This window comes from Podarcis tiliguerta, assembly GCF_965153285.1.
Source record: "Podarcis tiliguerta genome assembly, chromosome: 8".
In the NCBI taxonomy this organism is placed as follows: Eukaryota; Metazoa; Chordata; class Lepidosauria; order Squamata; family Lacertidae; genus Podarcis; species Podarcis tiliguerta.
Genome location: NC_139541.1, coordinates 63,095,264 through 63,122,741, shown reverse-complemented (window position 1 = coordinate 63,122,741; position 27,478 = coordinate 63,095,264). Strand labels below are relative to the sequence as shown.

General features: G+C 47.9%; 1 protein-coding gene across 1 annotated transcript in view; it reads right to left on the bottom strand.

Annotated features, from left to right (window-relative positions):
* Positions 1-27,478, bottom strand: part of AHDC1 (AT-hook DNA binding motif containing 1) — a 196,481-nt gene that overhangs the window by 153,182 nt on the left and 15,821 nt on the right. Inside the window, 1 exon segment of the mRNA XM_083454694.1 lies at positions 22,249-22,349. Within this exon segment, the coding sequence (XP_083310820.1) occupies positions 22,249-22,349 (101 nt within the window).

Below are 27,478 nucleotides of genomic sequence, written 5' to 3'. Positions count from 1 at the left end.
AGAATGCACTGTGTGTAGAAAATGGATGGGGTTTTTTTCTTCCTCTCATTGCTGCATCCAATGATGCTGCATGTTGGAAGATTCAGGACTGATAAAAGTACTTCACACAGTACATTTAAAGCTGTGGAATCTGCTTCCTTAAGATATAGCGACAGCCACCAAAGAATCAAGAGGCTTTTGCCTGAAGAAGAAATGATGGAACAGGCTCCTCCCTCCAGCAACTGTAACCTGGAAACACCCATTTCAGAGGAGAGATGCATCAGCACAGCTTGAGAGACCAGGGGCTCTCTGCTCCTTGCTCCTCCTCTCCTTTCAACCTTCCCACCCCAGCTTGTCATTAGAAGAACTTGTAACTAAGAACTGGAATCAAAGTTTGCTTTTTTTCTTCCTCCCTCCAAATCATTTTTCCTTTTGTGTCGTATATTTTTAATTTACGCCCATGGGTAGGGACTGTCTTGTTTGTAGTGACCTGTTAGGCACTTCATAAAAAAACCCCACAAGCTTTGCTCTTGGGAATTATAGGAACCAAACTACCTAAACAGTACAGAAATTTATTTACATATGCAACTACAGCTGCAAGAATGTTATTTGCCCAAAAATGGAAATAAGAAGTCCCCACAAGAGAAGAATGGCTACAGTAACTAATGGATTATGCAGAAATGGCAAAACTTACTGAAGAATAAGAAATCAAGACAGCAAACTTTTTATAAAGGAATGGAAATGGTTTATTGAGTATTTACAAACTGTAAAAATATTAAGACATTGGCAGGATTATTGTAATATCTTGCAGTTTCAAAGAACATATGAAAACAGATGAATAAAATAATAAGTCAAGATAATTTGGAATATGCAGGGAATGATGAAAATAAATTTAAGAAATCACAAAAAGAGGAGGAAGTTGAGGTTTGAAATGTTAGAATTATTGTTGAACTGTATATAAATGAAAATTATAAATAAAATTATGTTAGGCACTTCAGCATTAAAAGTCAGATGAAAACTTCAAAATAGCAAAAGAAAGCAGGTGGCCAGGCAGGTCTCCTTTGGGGGAAAAAATTAAAATCAGGATACCACAACTAACAAGGTCCCCTCTTTTGTGTCTCCAGTAGCCATCTGCCTCACTTTGGACTGCTAAGGCCTATGGAGGAGGATCTTCTGTGGACAGAGTAATGTAGGATCAGGTGTCCCTTCAGGTACCTGCATCCCAAGCTGTGCTGCCACTTAAAACATAGGCACCAACACTTTGAACAGATCAGGAGAAAATGGCCAATGAACCTCTTCAAACTCTTGCATGATCTGTTCCCTGCACTGGCGCCAACTCCAGGGGCCCTGGGGGCCTGGGCACCCACAAAATTATCACTGACGTTGCACACACACATTGCTGAGCAAAGTCGGTGCCTCTGGCTTTTTTTTAGGGGAACAGGTCTAAGTTCTAGAGCTTTTTTTTACAGGGGGGCTTCCCAAAGTTGTTGACCTTTTTAAAAAACAGTTAGTGTGCAGAATTAAAATAAATTGCTCACCAACAACACATCCGCTAACAGACACAGCGCTACAGCAGACAACAAAGGAATGCTCAGTAACGCAGGGAAAGACCGAGGGGGGAGGACGGCGGAGACATGATTCTAAACAACACGAGCAATAAGGATCTGCAATCAACCCCGATCATCCGGGGATCGACCTGTTGATTGCGGTCGACCAGTTGGACACCCTTATTCTACAGCAACTCAATTTCGGAACAGTCTTCAAAGGCAGCCCCAGGTATAACGCTTTACAGTAGCCAGGAGCAGACACAGCTGGCTGGCCAGTCTCAGCTGGTGAAAAGTGGGCCATGCCACCAAGGCCACTTGGTCCTCTAATGACAGAGCTTGATCCAGGAACCACCCCGGCCAAGCTACGAACTTCATCAGAATATGGTGGCGTTTCCAGCCTCCCTGGCTAGGTCGCAGGTGCCAGGCTGCTGCTAGGCTGTGCCTGCCAAGGCAGGTTCAGTGTGATTTAGTGGAAGGAGATTACATCCCCACAACAATAAGCATGGCAGCCCAGGCACCAAGTAAGCAACGTGGGAGCTATTACAACCCAAGCTTCCCTCTCGTCCGCTACACTAAGCTTTGCTGCAGAGCCCAAGGGCACCCTCGGGCCTTCTCCTGGAAAGCTCAGCTCTTTCCCTCCCACTGCAGAGCCGGGGCCTCTCCCCACAAGGATAGGATCATTAGAGGTCAGGAAGTTGCCATGAATCCACAAGAGGAGGAGGAGGAGGGAAGGAGGGGGCAAGGAGAGTAGTTTCTCACCCTGCCCCCCCCCCACTGCCTGCTCCAGCACATTCGATCTCCCCCACATGCTGCTTAAGCTGACACAGACATTCCACACAAAATCCCCTTTGATCGCCAGAAATGCCTGCCCAGAGCTACAATCTGACCTGCCTGCCAGCCATTATTGCTTCCTCTCTTCTTCTTTTTCTTTCTTCCCAGAGAAGAGGCAGAGAGAGAGAGAGAGAGAGGAGGCATGTCTGTCCCCTCTGCAGAGGTACACTAAAACAAACAAACAAAAAACATGGTTCTTGCAGCCCCATGGGCTTATGAGGCTAGGCCGCCAACTCCTGCTTCAAAAGCAGCAAGCCATGTGCTAAGCAAGATGGCCGCTGCCCTCACCTAGCAACCCCGGCTCTCGTTCACTATGAATCCCTCCGAGATAACCGAAGGCCAAGTGTGGGGGCTTAGAATAGCCAAGCGTGCTAATTAGAAGTGAAAATTGTGTGTGTGAATTGGGGAGGGGAGGGAAGGAGAGAGAAAGAAAGTGTGGATAAAAAGAGGAACACGAGAAAGGCCTGTAGGATACCAGTGTTCACCATTTGATAGCCCTCTATCCCACCATCCCACTCCCTCTGTCAAAAAAATAATAATCTAATGTCCAAATGGCTACTTAATTATTTAGCCAGCATGGACATTATTTGCTAACCTGCGTTTTTCATGCTCTCTACTGCTCTGTGATGTTTGTTGCCATTTTTACACGGACAAAGAAACCTCCACAGTTGACTTGGAGATTTGAACCTAGGTTCAGCGGACCCCATAGGACCTTTCAGAGTTACGAGCTCAAGTTTATTTACCCTGGGCAGGGCTGTAACTCCAGAGGTGCCCCCTACATATTTTGGAGTACACTTCCCATCAGGCCCAGTGCGTGTGGTCAATGATCACAAGATTATTATGGGTGTTGTAATCCAGGCAACATCTGGAAGACACCAGTTTGGGGGAAAGTGCTTTATAACAATAGGATCCCTCTGCATTTAACCAAGTACATGTGTATGACTTCAACAGATGCAGCCTTTCTTGGCTGTATCCGCATGGCTAGAACAGCTGCACCTGTGAAGGTTCTGCCTGTGCAAAGCATCCTGCTAGGGAACAAAACAGAAAGTGCCAATCCTAGAATTAGGATTTTATTTTTTTTAAGTCCGGCTAATTACTCCAAAGACACATGCCCAAACTCCCGAAGCACATATAAGAAATCAGCAAATATAAGGAGCTTTGGAGCCCTCAGTGACCTTCCGCTTTTCACACCTGCTCTGTAGGCCCACAGTTGTGCTGCTCTCTAAACCAAGCCATATGGTACCTCAGAGATGTCCTTGAAGGAAGGTGCCAGGGCAGCAGTTAAAAGATGTTTGGGAATGGGAAGTTATGCCTTACTGGAGTAAGAGGGCAGCAAAGCCCAAGGTTACTCAGCATCATTTGCAAGTGGCTGAAGCCAGGCACACCTTACAGGGTGATCCAATGTGGGAGGCAGGGCGGAAGAGAAGAACTTTCTTGTATTTGCTAACAGGGCTGGGTTCAATTCTCTCTGGCATTCCTAGCCGCTGCCACAGTGGATAGCCACATATCTGGCAGATTTAGACCATTTAACATAGTCACCATTTGTGTGGCTGTCCTTAGTGGAGGGATATCAGCTGAGAGTTGTGAGGCTTGTCACTGTTCATTAAAGTTGCCAGCAGGAGGTGTAGGAGGAAAGGGGAGGGGGGAGCATGAAATCCTTCCACTCAGTGCTCACGCCACAGCTTAAAATGCCTCGCTCACACTTCGATGGCATCTGATGGGAGCAGGAGAAGGAAAGCAACAAGAGGATGGGAAAATGAAGCTCTTGCCTCTGTTGGCAAGTAGTTTTTGTTGGAAACAGCATGGGCAGGGAATTTCTCGTTTTTAAATTCATGCATTTCCTCACCATGCTTTGCCTACTACCTGGTTTCTACAGGCACTAAAATCTAGCAACTTGCAACGAAATAAAGCTTTTGGACAAACACAGGAACATAATCCAAACCCTTTGGCCATGAAGCCCACGTGCCTTTTGCAGTGAAAAATACTTCTCCTTAAAGAAAGGTACCAGGTTCGATTTCCAGCATCTCCAAGTAGGGCTGGGAAAGATTCTTGTCTGAAGCCCTGGAGAAACACTGCCAGTTAGGGCTTGTCCACACTTCCACTTGTTCCATGCCTAGAAAGCACCAGTCATTATTTTCTGCTTCACCTGTGCTTTCTAGGCACAGGTCTGAGCGCTTTCTCCCTTGCCCCACTCCTTTCCCAGGGGAAACCAGCTCTTTAGTGCTAAATTAGAGCAAACATAAACCCTGAGAAGACCCAAATTGTTTGCTCCAACTGAGTGCTAAAGAGCAGTTTTCGGGGGTGGGGGGAAAGCAGCAGGTCAAGAAAAAGTGTAGCTAAACCCTTAGGTGTCGCCAAATGGATGGATCAATGATCTGGTTCAGTATAAGCCAGTTTCCTGTGTACTTGGTCACATGGAACCAAGTGAAACTTTATTCTGAGCAAACCAAATATGCCTAAGATTGGAAGCCTAGTAAAGGTAAAAGGTAAAGGTAAAGGACTCCTGGACAGTTAAGTCCAGTCAAAGGTGACTATGGGGTGTGGCACTCATCTCGCTTTCAGGCCAAGGGAGCTGGTGTGTGTCCACAGACAGTTTTCCAGGTCATGTGGCCAGCATGACTAAGCTGCTTCTGGCACAAGGGGACACCGTGACGAGTGCCAGAGCACACGGCAATACCATTTACCTTCCCACTGCAGCGATACCTCTTTATCTACTTTCACTGGTGTGCTTTCGAAATGCTAAGTTGGCAGGAGCTGGGACAGAGCAATGGGAGCTCATTCCATTGCACAGATTCGAACCGCCGACCTTCTGATCAGCAAGCCCAAGAGGCTCAGTGGTTTAGACCACAGTGCCGCTGAAGTCCCACCACATTCCTAGTAGCTCTGGGCAAAACAATGTTTTTTGTTGACGAGGAAAGTAAATGCTGATGCTGTTTGATTGGCAGAATAAAAGTCTCATATTTCAAGAGCCACAATACTGCAAAGCCTGGACATTTGGAGAGCACAAAATAGGTGCTCATGGAGCTTCCAATTCACACATAGCAATAACCTCTCTCTTTTGTGGTTTGAGACAAACAGTTTTATCTGTTTATTGGAACTGGCAAACTAAGTTAAGGTTTGCCACAAATCAGGAAAAAAAGAGGGATTTGCAATACATAAGGTAAGGAGGCAGTGTGTGAGGCCAAGGCCCTTTGAAGTTTTGTTCTCAAAGTTTGTCATTATTTCTGAAGTAAACCATTCTGATAGATTTAATATTGAGACAATAAGTGTTAGCTCAAACATGCTTGTTTAACACAAAATTTGAATAGAATATACTGGTGTGTGTGTTTTAAGGCTGCTAATAATTGAATATATATATATTTTTTAAAGATTTAACTGGTTTTTAAATTATTGATTTTTATCTACAGTGTGCAGTAGTGAATGATCACACTCAGATTTAAAGTGTTACTAAATAGTATACTCATTCAATCAGCCCTATCCTCTCCCACTACACGGGTCTTACACACACACACACACACACCTCTTTATATTCCATTCCATAAGCATGCATGTTCCACATCAATGAACCCAAGATCCTATGCTCAGATTAACTGTTACATATCAGTGGGATTTGTGTACATTTGCTCATTTTACATAAAATGTTTATGCTTAAGTTCGGGGGGGGGGGGTGTGGAATCTGCCACCAGCAGAAAAGTACCAGTGCATCAGGAGTACTGGCATTGATGAGAAGGGAATATGACCAAGTCTTCTCTGGGGTGGACCAGAACTTTACCCCTCCCAAAATACTGGAGAGAGACACCTGAAGAGATTGTGTATGCTCCTACTCAAGTGCTTTCTCTATCCACCATGAGGACTAGAAACTTAAAGCAGGATCTTAAAAATCCCAACTGCCCATGAAATTCCAAGCATGCCTTCCACAATCAGACAAAGACATAGGGTTTGTGCTCTGCCTCAAGTCAGAGGAAAACTGACCAAACAAGAGTCAAAGGCTTCTACTTGCTTTCCTCATATTCAGGCTGCCCAATTATGCTGCCCCAAAGACAGATTCCCAGTTAACTACATGATGGGAGGAGGTCAGGCTCAGCATAGCAGCTGTATTTAAGACCTCAACAGAGGAAGGGGTTGGGGATAGCAAAAAAGGACTGTGATTTTAGGAAGGGGGGGGGGAGGGTTTGGCATTGCAGGCGAAAGAAGAAAGCAGCCTGAGCTAATCAGGTGCAAGTGGCAGTGCATATAAGAGAAGGGAAATCAGCCGACTGCAGGCGCACTGCTGGCAGGGAGTCTCTACTCAATCTTCCTGCAGGTTTCAGGCTGTTAGACAACTAGGCCAGAAGGCCTGAAAGTGCAATCAGCATTTAACCACCAGGGCCAACAGCAATCACAGCAGTGGGAAGGAGTAGGCGGAGCAGCGCCAGAGCCCCAGAGAAGGGGTGCAGTGACACACAAGAGCAGTTTCAGCCACACCACACAGACCCAGACACTGGAGCACGGCTGCTGCTGCTGCTGCTGCTGAAGGCAGAACTGCCCGCAAACCCATTATGCACTCCCTCCCTGTGCATTTGGCGCTGTGTGGCATGGGTCCCATCTGCTGGAACACCATTACTCACGAGGAGCACAACCCCACCCCACCCCTAAAAGAGAGGTGCCAAGGTACAGGGGCATGCTCCTGCTTTTGCAAATAGCCACAGGCCACCCCCAGAAAGGAAATCTGAAAAGTCTCCATCTGCAGGCTAGGTGCATCTGAAAGCTAAGGTCACACATAAGATGGCACCAAAATATTAAAAGGGCAAGGTGGGGGAAAGGACTTAATTTGGGGGGGGGGGGGAGAGCTGTCCCTTTAACTCTTTCCTTTCTGAGCCAAGCAAACCCAAACTGCACTCCCGCCCTCCCCTACCTTGTGCTGCAAGACAATTCTGCAATTTCCACACACACACACAGCCCTGGGATTCCTGCCTTTAAATCTTGCTCAGAAGGAGCGAGAGTGCAGAGCCGAGCTGCTAGTTAACGGCCGCTTATTAACAGCCCTCTGGGACGAGCAGGGTAGCCAGGGCACCTGCAACCTCCAAGTAATGAGCTCCATTACTGTCCTGAAGCCCCGAGCACAAATGAGGGGGCAGAGGACTCTTATCCGCAACGATGGCTGGCGCGCCATAAGCCCAATCACCCCCAATTTTGCCAACCTTGCAGGGAGCCACGGCTGACAACCAGCTTGTGCAGGCTTACCGAAGCTGGCAAGGGAAGTGGAAGCGGCAATTCTCACACCCAGGGTGCAAGCAAACCTCCGTTGCCAGGGGTGCCTCTCATTAAGAAGCACATGGGAGAACATCCCTCTTCATGGGAGTTTCGGAGTTTGGGGATGGTAGCATGTGGCTCCCCACACCCTGGAATGGGATAGTAGTGACAGCCAGAAATTACGGAGGGGGCGAAAAGGCTCAGATTGAATTGTGGCAATGGCAGAGTATAGGGGAGGCAGTGGAGCTTCTGTTGCTGAGAAGCACCCCATCCCAGTGTTAGAAATTCCCCAGGTGCCAGGCGCATTTTGCAACTGGTGCAGGTCCAATTGTGACCACATGGAGATTTCTGGATACTAGGTGGGCAGCCAACATCTCCATCTTGCTGGCCCCTCCAGCATTCTTAAGCAGGTAAGCAGAAGAGCGTATTTATTGCATTTGTATATCCCACCTTTCCTCCAAGCTTTACGTGGCCCAAGGTCACCAACTGAGCTGCATGACTGATCTCCCAGGTCCTATAGCGGCACTCTAACCACTACGTCGCACTGACTTCCTAGAGTACTTCTGTTATGGGGCAGCTATATATATTAAGTAGGCGAAGAAATATGGAGAAGCAAAATGTCACTTGGGGATCTGAAACATTTTCCTTGAAGCTTGAATTTGTTTCATTGTTTTATTTGATGTGTTGTAAGCCGCTCTGAGATTTCCCCCCCTTAAAAATATAAAGTGGTATAGAAACAAAATGAATAATAATAAGAAGCTTCACTGAAGAAGAAAAAAGGCGCCTGGATATTTTGTTGTGGTGACCGTAACCCAGGTTGAAAGTCCCATTTGGCAATTAGCTTATATATCTGAGTTTCTAACACTGCTCATCCTCACCACAAACATACTGCTACGTCCCCCACTCCCCGGAACACTCCCTCCTGCCTTCGTCTCTTGACGCTAACTCGAGCCAAAGCCAGCCGCAATGGGTGGATGCTGTCCTGCAGAGGGCTAGGTCAAGAATGTCAGGCAAGGATGTGGGGAAGGCACATATGCAGGACCGAGCCAGCCAGCCGCACAACTTATCTTCCCCCATATGGTGAAGAAGAGCAGGAATAGGATCTGAGGGGAACCCTGGAGCAACAGCCAAATAAGATGCCAGCTGCTCCAGAGCAGATTCATATATGGAGCCAAGCCTTCCAGGGAGCTGAAAGCAGCAGCATCTCTCTATAAACCAAGCGAGGCAAATTTACAGCACAACGCTATATGCTGTCTGCTCAGAAGTCCCATTGAGTTCAACAGGACTGGAGCCTTAAACAAGCTCCAGGTTTATCTAACCGCCATACATCCTGCCCCCAACTCCCAATTTTAGGAAGTTTGGGGAATTGAATTTGACAAGAGGATTCCTCGATAATTGTCGTGGGGGAAAACACTACAGTTCCCAGGGTTCCTGGGGGTGGGAGGGGACAGCCTGACAGCTAAAACTGATTTAAAACCAAGTCACATTTGTAGCACAGATGTACCTCCAGGGCCCTGCTGCAAAGTCAACATGGGATTCTTGTCCTTTAATTGGTCTGAGATCATTACCCAGCCTCTGTTGCTTGTCCAAGGAGCTTAGAAACCCCAAATGTGCCAAGCAAAATATGTGACGGATGGAGCACAAGCTCCGGATCCCAGGACTGCAGGAAGCACCGTGTGTGGCGCTGGGGTGGGGGGAGAAGAGGATGCCTTGCCAGACCCAGCACTATAATCTTTCTTTGCATCCAAAGAACAGCAAGGAGACCCTCTCGCTGAGCCACTGCCACTACTTGGCAGAAGCCACCCCTGTTTATCTGAGCCACACACCTGCATCAATGAGAGCGACAGCTGGGCAGATTTCTCCTGGCCTTCTGAGTGCTCTGTTCAGCGACTCCAAGCCTCCCAACCCTGCAGGAGCCAAAAACACAAACAACCACCCCAGTCTCTAATCTCAGCCCCAGTCCACTAATGAAATAAATAAATAAATAGGTTCTTCAGTTCAGCACCTAGCATTTAGGTCATAGCAGTCATTCCACACGGAAACAGGAGGTCCTGTTTCAGTTTACTTCCTCTGCAAAAGGATGAAAAATTAGGAGATTTTAAGTGCCAAAGCTTAAAAATGAAAGCCACCATTAGGTGCAGGGCTATAGATCAATTCCTGGCATCTCCAGGCAGGGCTTTGGAAAGGATTCCTGGCTGAAACCCCGGAGCACTACTGCTGGTCAGTATAGACAACACTGAGCCAGATGGACCTGACTTCCCATGTCCCTATTAGGAAACACCAACACTGCACCACATACAAACTTAAGGACCCAGACTAGATTCTTCCATGGACTTCTCATCTACCATCCTGGTAACCTTAGCTCCCCCATCGGTGAAATGGGAGCCCCTCAAAGAGATGCAGAGGTCCATTATTACGGTCTAGATAAGGGCCGACCCATCTATTGGGTAAGGTGAAGCAACTGCTTCAGACAGCAAGATCCACTGGGGTAGCAGATGCTGGTGCTGTTCTTTCTTCCACTCCTGTTCCTGATGCAAATCTTTCCTCACCCCTTCTTCCCTGGTGGGTAGAGGGGGCGCCATTTTGGGGTCCACCTCAGGTGTCAAAACGTCTAGGGCCAGCCCTTGTCTAGATCAAGACCACTTGATGCCAGAAAATAAAATTTTAAAAAGCAAGTATTTTAAGGTTGCCAATTCTTTCTCCGAAAGGCATACAACCTGTGCTTTCAATAACCAGCAAAACGACGCTGAGGATGACAGACAGGAGAACCTAATCCCATACCTGCCGAGCCTCCCCTAAGATGCAGCAATTAAAAAAGCACAGAAACACCCTTCAAGGGCAGGTGTTGATAACTCTAGCCTAGAGCCTGTGAGTCAACACAGGGCTTTTGAAAGCTGCATCATTCTGAAGTAAGGCTCCCCCGCCCCTTCCCATCTCCGAAGCACACACCACACATTCTCATGTTGCCCACGAAGCCATCTTCCTCCCATCAAACGAGACTGACAGCCCCCGCAGGCAGCCCTGAGCTGGAGAGAGAGAGAGGGAGGGAGGGAAGGGGGAAAAAACCCAGCTTCTCACAGAGGACTCTAACTTCCTGGCTCCATGCAAAATCTCCACCCCCAGGGACGCGCTCCGCTTGTTCCCAAGATACAAGGGAAGCAGGCAGGCTGCCCTTGTGCCCTCCACGTCCTCCTGGCTCTGTGGACAGCTAGGCAAGAAACTGCATGGGGAGGGGGAGGCTGGTGCTCAAGTCCTCCCTCCGGAGAAAGTGACACAGACACACCCTTTAAGGAATGAATCCAGAAATGCCTGGTTCTCCCTTCCTCAGTGCTGCCCACATGTTGCAAATGGAACCTCCAAACCTCCAGTTTGCAGCTGCAAGGGTTCCTATCTTGACCAAAGATTTAAGCCCCACACCTCCCAATCTCCTAGCATGTGTCCCTAAGTCTGGGGTATTTATAGAACGCTGGAAGCTGCCTTATACAGAGTGAGACCATTGTAGCTCAGTATTGCCTACACCGCCGGCAGCAGCTCTTCAGGGTTTCAGGAAGGTGTTCAGACTACCTGGAGTTGCCAGGGACTGAACCTTGGGCTTTCTGCATGCGAAGCAAAAACCCAACCACTGTCTCTCTCCGCTTAAACCTTAAAACCTCTCTCTCCTCATAAGGATGAGAGTGGGTTTCTGAGTCAGGAAGCAATAATGCAGTTTGGACGGCAGAAGTTGGGGGAGGACCCTTTATCCCGGCCATCATTTGCCCCTCAGTTCTACTCACTCTCGCAGAGCAGGTCTGCCAGGCAACCACAGGTCCAAAATTAGACAAGGCCTCGCATCCAGCCACAAAAGTCACCCCTGACTAGTGCCTTCTCTCCCCCGCCCTTGGTTCTTCCAGCCGACACCCCCCGCAAGTCTCCTGCCAAGCACCCCGGCCTCTGACCCTGAACCGCACAGGGGGTCTCTCTGTTAATGTTTACTCAGGCTAGTTTAACAACTGCAGGTTGCTATGGTAACCTTTTCAAGCTGGGATCTACCAGGGTCCAGCTGGGCCACGGAGAAGCAGAGAGGACACAATGGCCCCCGCCATGCGTGGGTGTCCCTTTGGAGTCTCCACGGGGTGCTTCCAGAATACCGTTTTCCTCCTCCTCACACACACCCGGCTTTGGTATTCATGCATGCTGCTTCTCTCCTCACCATTCCCCACTCCCTCTGCACAAATTGACCCCCTGATCCCCAAAGCGAAGACTGTGCTCAGTGGTAGGAACGCCTGTGGAAAGGCAGAACGATGCCACAGGGGTTCTGTTCCTGATTTTTGCAGAAACAAGTGTGTTTCACAATTGCCGCTGAGGGATCTTGGGGGTGAGAGGATGGGGGATGTTCTTACTCCTTTCTCAAAGCATATGCTAGTAACCTTAGCGGATGAGTAAGCCAAGGCCTCCCAATTTTCACCTTGGCAAATGCCTGTACAATATCTTCGCAGGTCCTCCTCTCTGCATCGCCCACTGCAATTAGATGTATCCTACCCCTCCTCTCTACCACAACCAACCACCCCAAGCAAGGTGGAAAGTTGTAAATTAAAGATCTAGAGAGCATTCTGTCATCCTCTGGTGAAAAATACCTTAGTGAAGGCTTGAAAGTACCGTATTTTTCACCCTATAAGACTCACCAGACCATAAGAAGCACCTAGTTTTTGGAGGAGGAAAACAAGAAAAAAAATATTCTGAATCTCAGAAGCCAGAACAGCAATTGGGATCGCTGTGCAGCCTCTTGCTGTTCTGGCTTCTGGGATAGCTGCACAGCCTGCATTCGCTCCATAAGACGCACACACATTTCCCCTTACTTTTTAGGAGGGAAAAAGTGAGACTTATAGAGCAAAGAATACGGTAACTGTCCCAGCTTCCAGCCGGGAAGAAGCAGCTCCTCAGCCCTCGTAAGATATGATAAGAGTCCTGCTGGATCAGGCCTAAGGCCCATCTAGTTCAACATCCTGTTCTCAGTGGGCATCTAGATGCCTTTGGAAAACCCACATGCAGAATCTGAGTGCAATAGCACTCTCTCCACCTGCCATTTGCAGCCAATGGTACTTATGAGGCACACTACCTCCAAAGGTGGGGGAAGCACATAGCCACTGTCCTACTTGGATGGTCGTTTCAAGAGGGTGATGCTTGGGGAGTGTACTTCAGTGTAGCAGTGGGTGAGCTGGACCGTTGTCCCGCTTTGGTAATGGACTGGATGAGAGCCAGTGAACTGAAGCTCAATTCAGTTAAGACTGAGGCACTGTTAGTGGGTGGTTCCCTAGACCGGATGGATGGGAGATCGCTTGCTCTTGATGGGGTTACACTCCCTCTGGAGGAGCAGGGTATTCTGGGATCCTTTGCTTGAGGTTCAGGTGGCCTCAGTGGTGCAGAGTGCACTCCATCAACTTTGGCTGGTGGCCAAGCTGAGCCTCTATCTGGACAGCGACAATCTAACTACTGTTGTTTATGCCCTTGTATCCTCAAGGCTAGATTACTGCAACATGTTATGCGTAGGGCTGCCTCTGAAGATGGTTCGGAAACTTTAGCTGGCGAACAATTTGGCAGCCTGGTTGCTCACCAGGGAAAGATTGTTTAAGCACATTATACCAATCCTGGCCTGACTGCACTGGCTGCCAATCCGGGGCCCAATTCAAAGTGCTGGTTTTGACAGATAAAGCCTTAAATGGACCAAGGACCTCCTCTCCCCGTATGATCTGACCCAGACCCTGTGATCATCATCTGAGCCGCTTCTTTGTGTGCCCCTACACAAGAGATGATCTGGAGGGTAGCAACATGAGAATGGGTCTTTTCTGCAGTGGCTCATTTGGGAAATGCTCTCCCAGGGAGGCTCTCCTGGCACCTTCATTGCATATCTTCAGGTGCCAGGCAAAAATGTTTCTCTTCAACAAGGCATTTGACTGATTAATATTCTGTTTGTAGAAGGTGGGTTATTGGCTTGTTTTCGTATTCTCACTCTGTATTTTTCTGTTGCGAACCACCCTGGGGTCTTCTGACGAAGGGCGGCATACAAATTTAATAAATAATAGTAACCTTACCCTCCCCGCTCCGAAATCTATCTCCCCTTGGATCTACCGTAAGGACAGGAAAGAACCATCTGACCAATACCCAGGGGCTGCGTCTGCCCTTCACACAGCAGAGCAAGCAATGTGAAACCTTTCTACTTTCAGTGACCACAAGGTTAGAGTTGCATCGCTTCTCTCCCCCCCACACACTCCACGCACACACCACCTCCACCTAACCGCCCCCCCCCGCCTGCTGCTATATGTTGAAGGCTCCTTCGATCCAACTGTCTGTGAAGCTCTCTGCCAACACGCCTCTGTGCTGCATTATTTATAAAACAGAGGAGCAGAGGGCTAGGCAACAGCTGCAGAACACTCCATGGACGGCAGCCCTGCCCAGCTTTAAAGCGCCACGACACCACAGGGCATGTGGTATGGGGGTGGGAGCCGGGAGCCGGGAGGAGGGAGAAAGAAAGTGGGGGGGGGGGAGAGAGAGACTTCCTTTGCTGCTTTTGCACAGAACAGGACTGTCATTTCCTGCCCTCTCCCACACGAGCGCGTCCAACTTCAGCAAGGCGGCTGCGCACGGGGCAATTCTCACGGTCTCTGGGAGAGGGAAGCATGTGTTGCCCTGGTAAGAAAAAGGTGGCCTACACAATTCGTGGCATCTTTGGAGACCCCCTTTTTTCCCCACCCCCCAGAAAGCTGGTGGCATGGCATGCCATGTGATGTGGAGTTGGGGGGGGACTGCTTTACTGTTTGGAGAGATCACCCATTAAAACATGAGGGCTCTCATCAGTCACATGCTGCTGGTCACAGAGGCATGGGGGAGGGAAAGAGAGAGAGAAGTCTTCCTAGTGCCTGTGGTTCAAAAGCTCAGCACTCACCCACCCTCATCTCTTGATACATCACAATCCTGTGCCATGGGGTGTGATGATCAAGTCTTCCCTTTGAAGAGCAAAACAGCCTCTCATTATTGGAGAGCTAGGATAAAAGTAAGCAGAGAGAAAGACACAGGACATGGGGGGGGGGGATGAGGGCAAGAAAATCTATGGGGGGAAAGGCAAATGTGTCCCCTTGCACGCAGTCAAAACCCAATTTCTCATCAATGCAAAAAATGGCCTTGCTTCAGTGGAGCAAGATATGACCCCAGGCACATAACTGGACACATAACTTCACACACACACACACAGTGTTTGAGGATCTGCCCAACAGAGCAAACAAGTTTGCCTTCTCAGCCCTTGCAGAATTGCTTCATTTCCCTGCTCCTGCAAGCCCCGTGAAGGCAATGTTAAGGCTTTTAATTTTTTATTATAAAAATTTAACATCCTGTCAAAGAACTGCCTCTCTTCCCCCCCCCCCAGCCTCTCCTCTTTTCCTGCCCCCATCTCCTCTCCAGAAGATCTGTACCCGCTGAAGCCAAGCTAGGATGCCGATAGGATTAATTCTGCATGACTGCCCATCTCCACAGGGGTGTCTAAGACCCTCAGGCCTGCAGCAATCTTTAAAATTCCTCCAGCCCAACTTAATTCCCCTTTTTCCTGCAGTGCCTGTGCATCTGCTGCAATCTAACGCACGGATGCTGGAGCACAAGGGAACAAAGACATACACACATTTATTTTTTGTGTGGGGAGAGAAGCAGGGCAGTTCTATGCCTGTCATAGTTTGCTCCTTGCTGAACGCTGCACAGACTGGGTAACTCCCTGGATCCTCCATCAATCCAGCTGCTCTTGATTTAAGACCTGGGACCATTTGCTGCCATGGGCCAAGAGAGGTAGGAAGCAGTCTCCTCTGGTTCCTGTTTTGATTCCTCCGTGTAACACTGTTCTCTTCCTTGGCCATGCCTCCTCTTTACACAGCACTGCATGAAAGGCTTCTTATAGAGGATGGAGCATCTTACAGCTTTACACCCCACTGGTTGTGCGATAAAGGTGTTTGGTTGTTGTGTTCTGCAGGTGTATTCTGTGACATGTACTTGAGTGGTAAAAAGTTACAGGCTTTCAGCAGGACGTGGGGGGAGGCAGGGAAATGCACGGATGGGAAACAAAGCCTATGTCCTCCCTGAAACTTGATCAGTTAAGCAGAGCAAGTAAGAACCCTACAACCTACAGGAGGACTGGATAGTACTGGAAGAGAGAAAGGCTTGCATAAAGAGTGCAGCGTTGTGCCATATAACCGCTTTCGAAGGAACCAGCAGCTGCAGAAGCACAAGCTGCTCATGTGGACTTGGAAGAACAGAGGAAAATATGCAGAGTTTCTGGTGCATCTGATGGTCAAGAGACCCAAACGTGAAACAGGAGCCCAGCCAACCACAGCAGATTCATAGCAAACGTGGCACAATTGATACTGAGACACATTGGCCACATTTGGACAGCTACACCTGGGTTTAATAAGCTAAGATATGAAGGAGACACATTATAGCCCCTTTGTTCTTCCCTTCACCAGAGTGAGCAAACAAACCAGGAAGTCTCCCACGAAGCACTTCCCATCTAATCCAAACCGGAAAACTATGGTTAACTGCTTCAGAACAAGCCAGTTTTTTAAGCCAATGTCAAACCATGGCTTAATATCCTGGCTTGTTCCAAAGCCATTAAGCATAATTTCCTGGTTTAGATTAAATAGGAAACTATAGACTTTGAGGTTTGACAATTTCTGCAAAGGGACTGTGCGTGCAGCCAAAAGGCTTTTTCATATCTTAGCTTATTTAAAACTGAGATATTGCCATTCAGACACAGCTACACACTCACATATATACTTTATTGGAAGTAGAAAGGTTAATATACATGGCCATGTTGGTCACTCAAGAGACCACGCGCCACTTTCGCAATTCCAGCAAATATTTTGATCTCATGGCCAATACATCATTAACCTTCTAAAAGTAGCACGGGGTGGGAGCCATCTCAGTCGTGATGATATGAAGCAGCCAACCACCTTGCATTCTGCTCACAAGTCAAGCCAAACTACAAAAGATTCCAGCTTACCATGGAACAGAGTACACAGCAGGCCCCCTTATAAGATCAAGTTGCCATGGATCCCACCGTGAAGCAAGTTAAATCTTCCTCCTGCTGCAGAAATCCCAAATCAAAAGCCAGCACGAAAGGACCATTTGCCTTTTAAGACCAGGGAGGAAGTGTGCATTGTGGGGCGGCCTTTCCACCAGGAGGAGCTGGTGAAAAGCTTGTCATCTCCACAATCTGGAATTGCAGGCACAGAAACTGATCTGGAAAAGAATTCCAAGGCCGCACACCTGAATAGTAAGGAAGCTGCACCCTACCACTGAGAGGAGTGTCTCTGGACCAGGCATAGGCAAACTCGGCCCTCCAGATGTTTTGGGACTACAACTCCCATCATCCCTAGCTAACAGGACCACTGGTCAGGGGTGATGGGAGTTGTAGTCCCAAAATATCTGGAGGGCCGAGTTTGCCTATGCCTGCTGTCTGGACCGTCTAAACAGCAATGTTGCTTTCTAGCATTATGGTCAGTCAATCAGGTCAGCATAGTCTCCAAATAATGACTTAGTTCAACCAGGGAGCAAGATACATTTTCATGTGCTCCTTCTACCTAGCATGTGGCTTCACAAGTGGCTGGGGAAACCCAGCCGTATGGGTGGAGTATAAATAAATTATTATAATTATTACTCAGTTTCCTGTGTAGCACAAACCATAGTTTGCTAAGGCATCATAATTGGTAAACTATGGTTAGCACTTGCCCTCCAAACTAAAGCTGGAAACCTCACTTTGACATCTGCTTCCAGCTCTGGTGGTTACCACTTTCCCCTCAGGTTTGCCCATTCAGATGCCCTGTCAATCAATAAATTGCATTAAACAGAAGAAGGAGGAGTGTGAGCATTCCTAGCTTGTTTCCAATAGTCTGAATGAGGCCACAGAACAAACACAGATTTTGGAGAGTGAGCAAAGAGGCTACTGAGGACAGCACAAAGAAAATGAACAAGCGAGGAAGTGTATCCACAAAGCATCCCTCACCCATGGTATAATTCTGACTTTTCCTCCAGCATTAGAACCTGAAGTGACAGGTGTACTTATTGAGGAATCGAATACTGGCTTAGCGGTCAGGTCATACCCCTCCCACTAAGCTTTATGCAAAAAGAGGTTATCGTTCAAGCACAGCACAAAAATTCATGGCCTGAAACCACTGGAGGCAGGATAGGTTTCTTGGCGACATCACAGAAGGCCAACCAATCAGCACCGTTCAGCCAGCTTCCCTTGGCAATGTACAAAATTCTGTTCTCTACCCCCAGAAGTGACATGAAATATGTACTTTTGAACTCAATGTGGCAAGGCCACTTCCGATCTGGCCACACTGCTCTCTACATGCCACATCGATCATCTCTGACAAGCCACTAATCCTGGGGTAGCCAATGTGGTGCCCTGCCGATGACATTATTACTATTGTTATTAATGTTTATAATTCATTCATAAAGGCATTCAGGGCTGTACTCAATATTTCATTAAAATACAGACCCAACATTAAAGACCATAAAACCAATGGACATAATAAAACCTCCCAATGCCTGCTGGTCCAAACCAGCAGAGACGATGGTCAGGACTGATGGGAGCTGTAGTTGGCAACAATTCAGGGGGGCACCACTTTGGTCATCTCTGCTTTAGCCTAAAAGCAAGGGTGGCTAACCTGTGGCTCTCCAGATGCACTGGACTTCAGTTCCCATCAGCCCTGCCAGCATGGAGATGGGATTTGAAGTCCAACAACAAGTAATATAGAATTCAGTTGCCATACACACTCCCCTGTGAGAAACAAACACAGGTCATAGGAAGCTGCTCTATACCACGTGATGAACCATTGCTCCATCTAGCACAGTATGATCTAACCTGTCTGGTAGAGACTCTCCGGGGTTTCACAAAACTGGACAGTTGGAAGGTACCCTGAGGATCATCTATTCCAACCCCCTGAAATGCAGAAATATGCAGCTGTCCCTTATGGGGATCAAACCTGCAACCTTGGTGTTATCTGCGTTTCAGAACGGGATCTCTCCCAGTCCTTCCTGGAAATGTCAGGCCCTGAAACTGAGACCTGTTGCTTGCAAAGTGTATGTTCCACTACTGAGATATGGCCTTTCCCTTACAGATCACGCAGCATACTAGCTTTATCAATGGGGCAGCATCAGTACTACACCAGTAACTGCAGACACATGCTACCACCTGCATGTTAAGCCCTGTGCAGGTGTGACATGCTCCTGGACCAAGGCCAGACATCTAGAAGCCTCAGAGTTCACCTACCATGCAAGGCTGATTTGCATCAGTTTTGCTTAGGTGACAGCTCAGAGGCTGAATGTGGCCCTCCAATCACCTCTATCTGGCCATACCCTCCAACATTTCTCTGATGAAAATAGAGACGCCTCCATTCCATAATGATAATTTTACTATTTGCCCCAGCCACTCTAGGCAGCTTTCAACATATATAAAAACATAAGACAACATTAAACATTAAAAGGAAACTTCCCTATAAAGGATTGCCTTCAGACAGCTTGCGGGTCAGATAACTCCATACCTTCCAACATTTCTGCAATGAAAATAGGGACATCCTAAGACATTCTGGGATCAAATAAGAAACCGGGATGGCTTCTCTAAACTGGGGTGGCCCCTGGAAAATAGGGACACTTGGAGGGTTTGTCTGGCCCTCAGAACTCTCATTTCACACTCCTCACTGATCCCGCCTCACATCCCAAGGTTTGGTTTCATAGAATCATAGAACTGGAAGAGACCACAAGGGTCATCTAGCCCAACCCGCGGCAATGCATAAATCTTTTGGGCTTGAACCCATGAACCTGAGATTAAGAATCTTGTGCTCTACCGATTTAGCTATGTTTTGGTTTTTTCCTGCTGGACTGTGTCCCTGGATGCTAAAAATGTCTCGTTTGTCTGGATAGAGAAGGGTGTATGAGAGTATGTGTAAACCAACCTGGTCTAGAAACGTAATATTCACATTTGTTGCTCCGCCCACATTTGCCTCTAGCCCTCCCCATCATTTGCATGTGGCCCTCAGTGGATTGCCCAGAAGCAAATGCGGCCCTCAAGCTGAAAAAGGTTCTCCATCCCTGATCAAATACATACATATTCATCCCATGTTTTTCAAATGTACAAAACATTAGTGCATACCCATATCTATTAAGGCATAGTTAATGGCCAACAGCACCCTTGATGCTTTAGCTGAGATTCCTGTGTTGCAGGGGGTTGGAACAGATGACCTTTGGGGTCCCTTCCAACTCTACAATACTATCTGCTTTAAGGATGCCCTCTTGTTGAAAGAGGGATGCGGGTGGCGCTGTGGGTTAAACCACAGAGCCTAGGAGTTGCCAATCAGAAGGTCGCCGGTTCGAATCCCCGCGACGGGGTGAGCTCCTGTTGCTCAGTCCCTGCTCCTGCCAACCTAGCAGTTCGAAAGCACATCAAAGTGCAAGTAGATAAATAGGTACCGCTCCAGCGGAAAGGTAAACGGTATTTCTGTGCGCTGCTCTGGTTTGCCAGAAGCAGCTTGGTCATGCTGGCTCCCTCGGCCAGTAAAGCAAGATGAGCGCCGCAACCCCAGAGTCGGTCACAACTGGACCTAATGGTCAGGGGTCCCTTTACCTTTACCTTTACTTGTTGAAAGCAAGCAAGAATTGCTTTGCTGTACCTTCTGCCTATACCCGAAATAGGAAATAATTGCAGGGACAATGAAAATGTAGGTTAAAATGGTTGCATCCAATGTCACGTAAATACTGAAGAGCAACAGGTAAGAGATGCAGTTACACACACTTTGTTTTGCCCATCCCCTCCAACTCAGGCCTCTTTCGCTCACTTAATCATCTGCCGCTCTGCTTTCTTTAAACTGTGAGCTCCCCTCTGCAGGGCCATCAATTTAATACTTTGCAGGCTGCATCAAGGGTGCTGTAGGAGCAACTCCCCCGAATTTTCTTTTTCCGCACAGGGAGGGGAGAGAGAGAAAGACAGAGAGAAAGAGAGTGAGGGAGAAGTTATCCACAGGGATCAATTACACACGGGATCAGCTGCTTTAAAAGCCACCAAAGTGCTTAAAGGCAATCAGAACAATGGGCCTCCCAGAAATGGAAAAAACAGAACGGATGGTTAGCCCACACCCTCACATTCCCACAATGCACCAGCACCCACAAAGGAAGAGGCAAAACATTTCTTTGCACTTTGAAAGCTTAAAATCCAATCTAGCCTTGAGGCAAAGCTAGTCTTCTTCAGTTGGAGGAGGAGGGAGCAGAGTGGCCCCCTCCTACTCACAACATGGTCCAACCCAGCCTCCTGTTGCAGAGCAAAGAAAGGAGGAAAACACACTTCCCATCCCAGATGCTTACAGAGCTCTAGATTGGTGCATTTAAATCACTTATATCTTTAGCTTCTCCTGCGCTAGCTATGGTTTTGTTATTTTTTGCACTGGTAATTAGGGGGTGGAACAGATGGCAGAGGGCTCATTTAAAGTAATGCATCCATTAAAACAACCTTCGCTGCCGGGGACTGTGTTCCACAAGGGTTGGCTTTCATTTGGGGTCCAGAGGGAAGAAGGCAGGGGAGAGGAACTGGACTTGGGAAAACAAACAAAACGGAGGCCCCATCTGCACTATATATTCACAGCAGCATCATACCAGTTTAAACAGTCGTGGCTCACCCAAAGAATTCTGGGAACTGTAGTTTGCTCAGAGTTGTTAGGCGACCACTATTCCCCTTCACAGAGAGACAGAGGGATCGATTGTTAAACCACTCTGAGAACTGTATTATTTATTTAACAAAAGTTATACACCACTTGATTGTAAAACAAACAACAACAACAACCCTCAAAGCAGTTTGCAAAAAGATAAAACAAAAAAAATCAAGAAATTCACAATTGTACTTTAAAACACACCAAAGTTAAAATACTAAAACAGATTAAAATTACCTCAATTTTCTAACCATCTGGGCAGGCTTGTCTAAACAAGAATGTTTTCTGCAGGTGTCAAGAAGAGTACAGTGAAGACGCCTGCTTGATCTCAACAGGCCAGGAGTTCCAAAGTGCAGGTACTGCTACACTAAACAATCAAGTTCTTACAAATGAGTAATAGGTATTATGTGGCACTTGTAGTAGTGCCAATTCCACCAATCCAAGCAGTTGAGTGGGCAAAATGTGGGGTATGGAGATCTCATAGGTAAATTGGTCCCAAGTTGTTAAGGGCTTTAGATACCAATAGTAACACCTTGAACTTGGCCCAGTAGCAAATCGGCAATCAGTGCAAATCTCTGAGCATAAGTGTTATTTGCTGACGGGGTCTTGCTTCTGTCAGCAATCATGTTGCAGCATTTGGCACTAACTGCAGCTTTCAGGTCAAGCGTGAAGGAAGCCCCACATAGAGTGCATTGCAGTAGTCTAGTTTTGAAGCAACCAACGCATGAACTACTATGGCAATGCTTTCCTGGTCCAGGAAAAGATTTAGCTGTCAAACCAACCACAAGCCGGTAAAAGGCATTTCTAGACACTGAGGCTACCTGAGCTTCCAGTGGCAGAGCTGGATTCAGAAGCACCCTCAAACTATGAAGCTGCTCCTTCAGGGAGATTGCAACCACTTCCAGGGCAGGTTACTTACCCATTTCTTGGACACTGGAGCTACTCACCTGCAATGCCTCCATCTTGCCAGGATTCAAGCTCAGCTTGTTTCTGCTCATCCATTTCCCTACTGCGTCCAGGCAATGGCCGAGGGACTGCACGGCCTCTCCTGATTCAGATGTAATGGAGAAACAGAGCTGAGCACCATCAGAATACTGATGGCACCTTGCTCCAAAAACTCTAAAGACGGCTCCCAATGGCTTCATGTAGATCTCAAATAGCACCAGAACGGCACACCATAACATAGATGCCACTCTCCCAGTGCTACTTTCTGGACTCAGTCCTGAAGGTAGGACTGGAACCTACAGTGTCGCCAACTCCCATTTCCCAGAGCTGGTCCAGGAGGATACCATAGTCAATGGTATCAAATGCCAACAAGAGATCAAGAAACAGGAGCAAGGTCACACATCCTACTCTCTGCAAAGGTCATCCATCAGGGAGACCAAGGATGATTCAGTTCTGTGGCCATGCCTAAAGCCAGATGGAAATGGATCTGAATTGTAGCTCTGGGAGGAGAGTAGAGGGTCTCCTAACAACTTTTAGCAAACTACAGTTCCCAGGATTGTTTGCGGGGGGGGGGGGGGGGAGCCATGGCTGTTTGAAGTGGTATGATACTGCTGGAAACTTATAGTGTAGGTGGGACCTAAGACCTGAATGGATGGAATTCACGCAAACACAAACCCATTCTTCAGCAGCTGCGCTGCACCAACCAGGCAGATGATTTACTATACTGTACAGGATCAACTTTCTACCAGGTTGGCAAGCAGGGGGAGGGGGTGAAAACCACCTACTGAGCCTCTGCATAGTTTCAGGGGGCTGTTGAGATCAACTCCCCTATTCCAGCCACTGCTCCTGTATTTTCATCATCATGTGCCTTTTGCTACTGCTCTTATCTTGCTTTCTACATCACCGGAGCAGTCAGTTTTTACCCAGCACCCTTTGCTGGCAATCACACCTGGAATTTGGTTTGGAAAATCCCTGAACTGAAAGGAACTTCAATACCAGAGTTATGTGCACATTAAACAAAATTTTGATCAAAGTTTGCTCCTAGGTAACACTAATTCTGCGCCATGGGGGGGGGGTCTGATCATTTTGTACAAATTTGAAGATGCCTGCACATATTTGCTTATTTTGGATAACTTATTCGGCATTTGCTAGCCCATGCAGAAGAAGGGGAAAGAACTCCAATTTCCACCTTCTTTCTGCTTTGTTCTCTCTGCTACCACTCAGCTCCAGCATCAGGCATTGTCTACAAATTTTCAAGCTAGTGAGGACTAGAAATTTTCAAGCTAGTGAGGACTAGAAACCTGATGGAGTTTAAATAAAAAGTAAAGCCAGGACTTTATATGCTCAGAATGCCAAATGCTAGGCTCCCACGGCACAATCACAGATTAACACACAGCCCCGAGCACTATCATCTTGATGCTAGGGTGCCCAACATTTAGTCAACACTGAACTCCCAAAACGAAGGAGAAACAGCTCCCAAAATCTCCCACGTGCCTTGTTTGGTTGACAAAGAGGGCACAAGAAACTCAGGTTGCTCTGGATTCATGCAGAATTGCATTGCCACATTTACCTAACAAAGAAGAAGCTGGTGCAAGATCTTCCTGCGCCTGAGGTGAAGGCTTCCATGCCAACTGGCATGACCTAGAAGGAGTCCTGCTAAAAATGCGACAGGGTGGAAAATCAGAAGGTTCCTGTAGTTTTGCAATAACGCTGTTGCGGCAAGGGCAAAGCAGCCCCCAGGCCTTTAGGAGACGCCTTGGATGTGCAACCACAGCCAGAGACTTTGCAGCATTTCAACAAACCGAGTCAACCGGTAGAACCCTCGCCAGAGATTTGAGGGGTGTGGTGAAGGGCACGGCCTAGGGGCGACCACAAGAATCCTGCAATCCTTGCCTCTGCCCTCCTCAACCCCAGCCCACCCCCCACCTGAGCTCCTGCTCCCACAATGGAAACCTGAGGTAGGCCGAAAAGGAGCAATCACCATTCCATGCAGCAGCGGCCTCTCCTGTTTCAGGCTCAGCTCCCAGGAGAGCTGGGGCAGGCTTTGTTCAGGAATTGGAGAATGGGCCAGAGAAAGAGAGAGAGAGAGAGAGATGGTCCCTGCCAGCGCTTGTGTTTCACTCTCATGGAATGCTGAGGAGAGGGGAGCGGAGCAGGAAGAGAGCCCCCCCCCCAGCACCCCCCACCCCAAACAAAGGGCTTTGGACAAGGGGAAGTGAGGGAGGGTTGCGGGGTTACAGCTCAGAAGCAGAAGATATTTGTGCTAGGGTAGGGGTGCAGGATGAACGCTGGCTTTTGCAAGCAAGTTTTAGTCAACTACTGGGCATGTAAGGGAATGTGAATACTCACATAGGGGTAATTGAAGGACCATTAAGTTTGGGGCACACTCATCCACATATACACCACGGGTATCAGTTGAGGGGAGCATATTCATCAGCCCTCCATCCAGAAGAAAGTTCCAGAGTAAATTTCAGTGAACTATATGAAACACATGTATCAAAGGAAGCGACCTTTGCAGGATTGGAGCTGAGAGTTGGGCTTCTCACTACTTAATACCCCTTGCCAAGGCATCTTAGAAGCACAGCACCTTCCCATATACAGTGGTACCTCAGGTTAAGTACTTAATTTGTTCCGGAGGTCCGTACTTAACCTGAAACTGTTCTTAACCTGAAGCACCACTTTATCCAATGGGGCCGCCTGCTGCCCCTGCGCCTCCGGAGCACGATTTCTGTTCTCATCCTGAAGCAAAGTTCTTAACCTGAGGTACTATTTCTGGGTTAGCGGAGTCTGTAACCTGAAGCATATGTAACCTGAAGTGTATGTAACCCGAGGTACCACTGTACTATCATTAGAGCAATTATCATCAGTCAAGTCCCATTAAAGGCAAATCCACAACTGTCGAACTGCTCCGTACACCCACTAGGGTTTGGAGGAAGGTCAGCAATGCACAAGGGGACCCCTGGACCTGCTGTTATGTGGCAGAAAATGGCATGGTTCTGCAGAAACCAGCATGAATGAAAAACTGGGGTGGGGGGGGATTTCCCTTTGCACATAGGGTAAGGCTATTAATGGCTACTAGCCACGATGGCTACATTTTGCTTCCACAGGCAGAACACCAGTTGCTGTTGCTCTCAAGCTATGATTGGGAGCTTCTCATAGACACCTGGTTAGCCACGGTGAGAAGAGGATATTGAACTAGATAGAGGGGCCTTTGGCCTGATCCAGCAGGGCTCTTCTTATGCCCTTAATATTGTGCTGAAGGTGGAATCCACTGCAGAGGATCACTTAACACTACCTCCAAATCATTTCCCAATCAACCAAGGCATTAACATGCATGGAGGAAGTGGGACACTGGAAAAGATAGAAAAAGGAAGAGGGTCTGTATTCATGCACACAATGACGTGGACCCTGGGCTACAGAATACGCCATGATAAAACAATTTCAGTCAGCTGAAATTATAAAACAAGGTTCTTGGTCATGTTTATGAAGATGCCACTACATTTCCTAGCCAGGAGGAGGGTACTCTTCTCCAATCATAACAAAAAATCCTCTTGTTGGCTTCACAGGGATATGGAATCATGAGTAGAGGTGGGATTTGAAGTACACCTGCACTTCCCTTGGGGCCTTTGGAGGAAGGAGCAGGAAGAGAGGGAAACCACATATTTGTGGAGAGTATTTGCTAGCTGGCTGCCCCATCTGTCTGTTTTACACAAGCTTCTTCCTGCACCACTATCCCCTCTTTCAGAGAGAGAGAAGGATGGAAGGAAAACAATTGGGGAGGGTGGGAAGAAGAGAGGAGGAGGAGGAGGAGGGAGAAATGAACAGGAAAGATTCCAACCCACCCAGTCCTGTTCAAATATTTAGCATGTGCTTGCTAGGTGTTTCTGCTGCCTTTAGGGTACCTTGGTGTTTGAAGCATCAGAGAGCAAAGAAAAGAAAAATTGGGGGGGGGGGGGCAGAGAGAAGAGAAAGAAGAGGTAAAAAAAATAAAAATACAGAATGGATCAGCAGAGTGCGCGAGAGGAAGCTATCTGGATTGTGTCCATCTCCATTTAACGACGAGCATTATGAGCACTAAGGAGTACAGATGGCTGCAGTGCAGAGCTAAGGGCAGAGCTGGGCGCCTGGGGGAGCAGGGGGTTAAGAGCAGAGAGAGAATGACTCCTCAAATTGCACCTGGAAAGCCTCCGAGTTGGGGAGAGGAAGAGAGCAGAGGCCTCCAGTGAGGATTTACACATTGGCTGGAAGGGGGGTGGGGAGGGAGAAGAGAGGCCTCTGGAATTTACCTTTGATCAGTCAGGCAGAGATGCCAGCCATGTGTTGAGCTGCACACCACTGACCCTGCAGACCCACATACCTTGCGCTCCAGGGAGCCCAGGGATATAGGTAGCAGTTCCCATTCTTGCTCACAAGGAGATGGCAGCTAGGGTTACACTAAGCAGGTCCCTCCAGGCTTGGATCCTGTTCCATTACAGTTCACATCAGGCATTTCAGGAGGACATCGCCCCCACCCACACGCCAGCCTGGCTGCCTCAGACACCTCCCTCCTCGCCCCCCCCCCCCCGAGTCCTCTTCCCAGCAATCTGTATTCCTCACAGACTCAGCAACCGCACACACAGCCACCTCCGAGCTGCCCAATGGCTCCCGAGTGACCCGGGGGACAGCAGGCAGCTGTGACACTTCAGTAGCCAATGTGAGCAGAAGGACTCTCTGCCTCGCTTTTCTTTTTTCTTTTTTTAACTAGCGCATTAAATGGCACTTTCGGCAAGGGGGGGGCGTTACTGTCTGCCCTTGCTCTCTTTGCCTGCCCCTCATCCCTTCCAATATGGAATCTGACCCCTCATTCCCAGCTTATTCCTCCAGAGGGTTGTCAGCCATTCAGAGGGTGTTTTATAAAAAAAACAACCACACACCCCAGTCCAAAATAAGCTTCCTACTTATAAGGGGGTCGAGTTCCACTGGTATTTTGGTTGTTTCATGAAGGAAATAGAAGTTGTGAAGGTTTGGAACTGTGCATCTACACTAACTTTGATCAACCGTGCCTTCAATCTCAAAAAATAAAAATAAACGTTGAGGACTTCTGGAGGCAGAAAAGAGCAACTGCAACTTCTCCCGCCTCCCAACCACACATAAACTTTTGGTATTGTAGAATTATAACACACAGTCTTGTTGATGCCCGTTCTGGAAACAACATGCAGAGAAATAAAAAGGTAGCCAACCCGATGTCCAAAA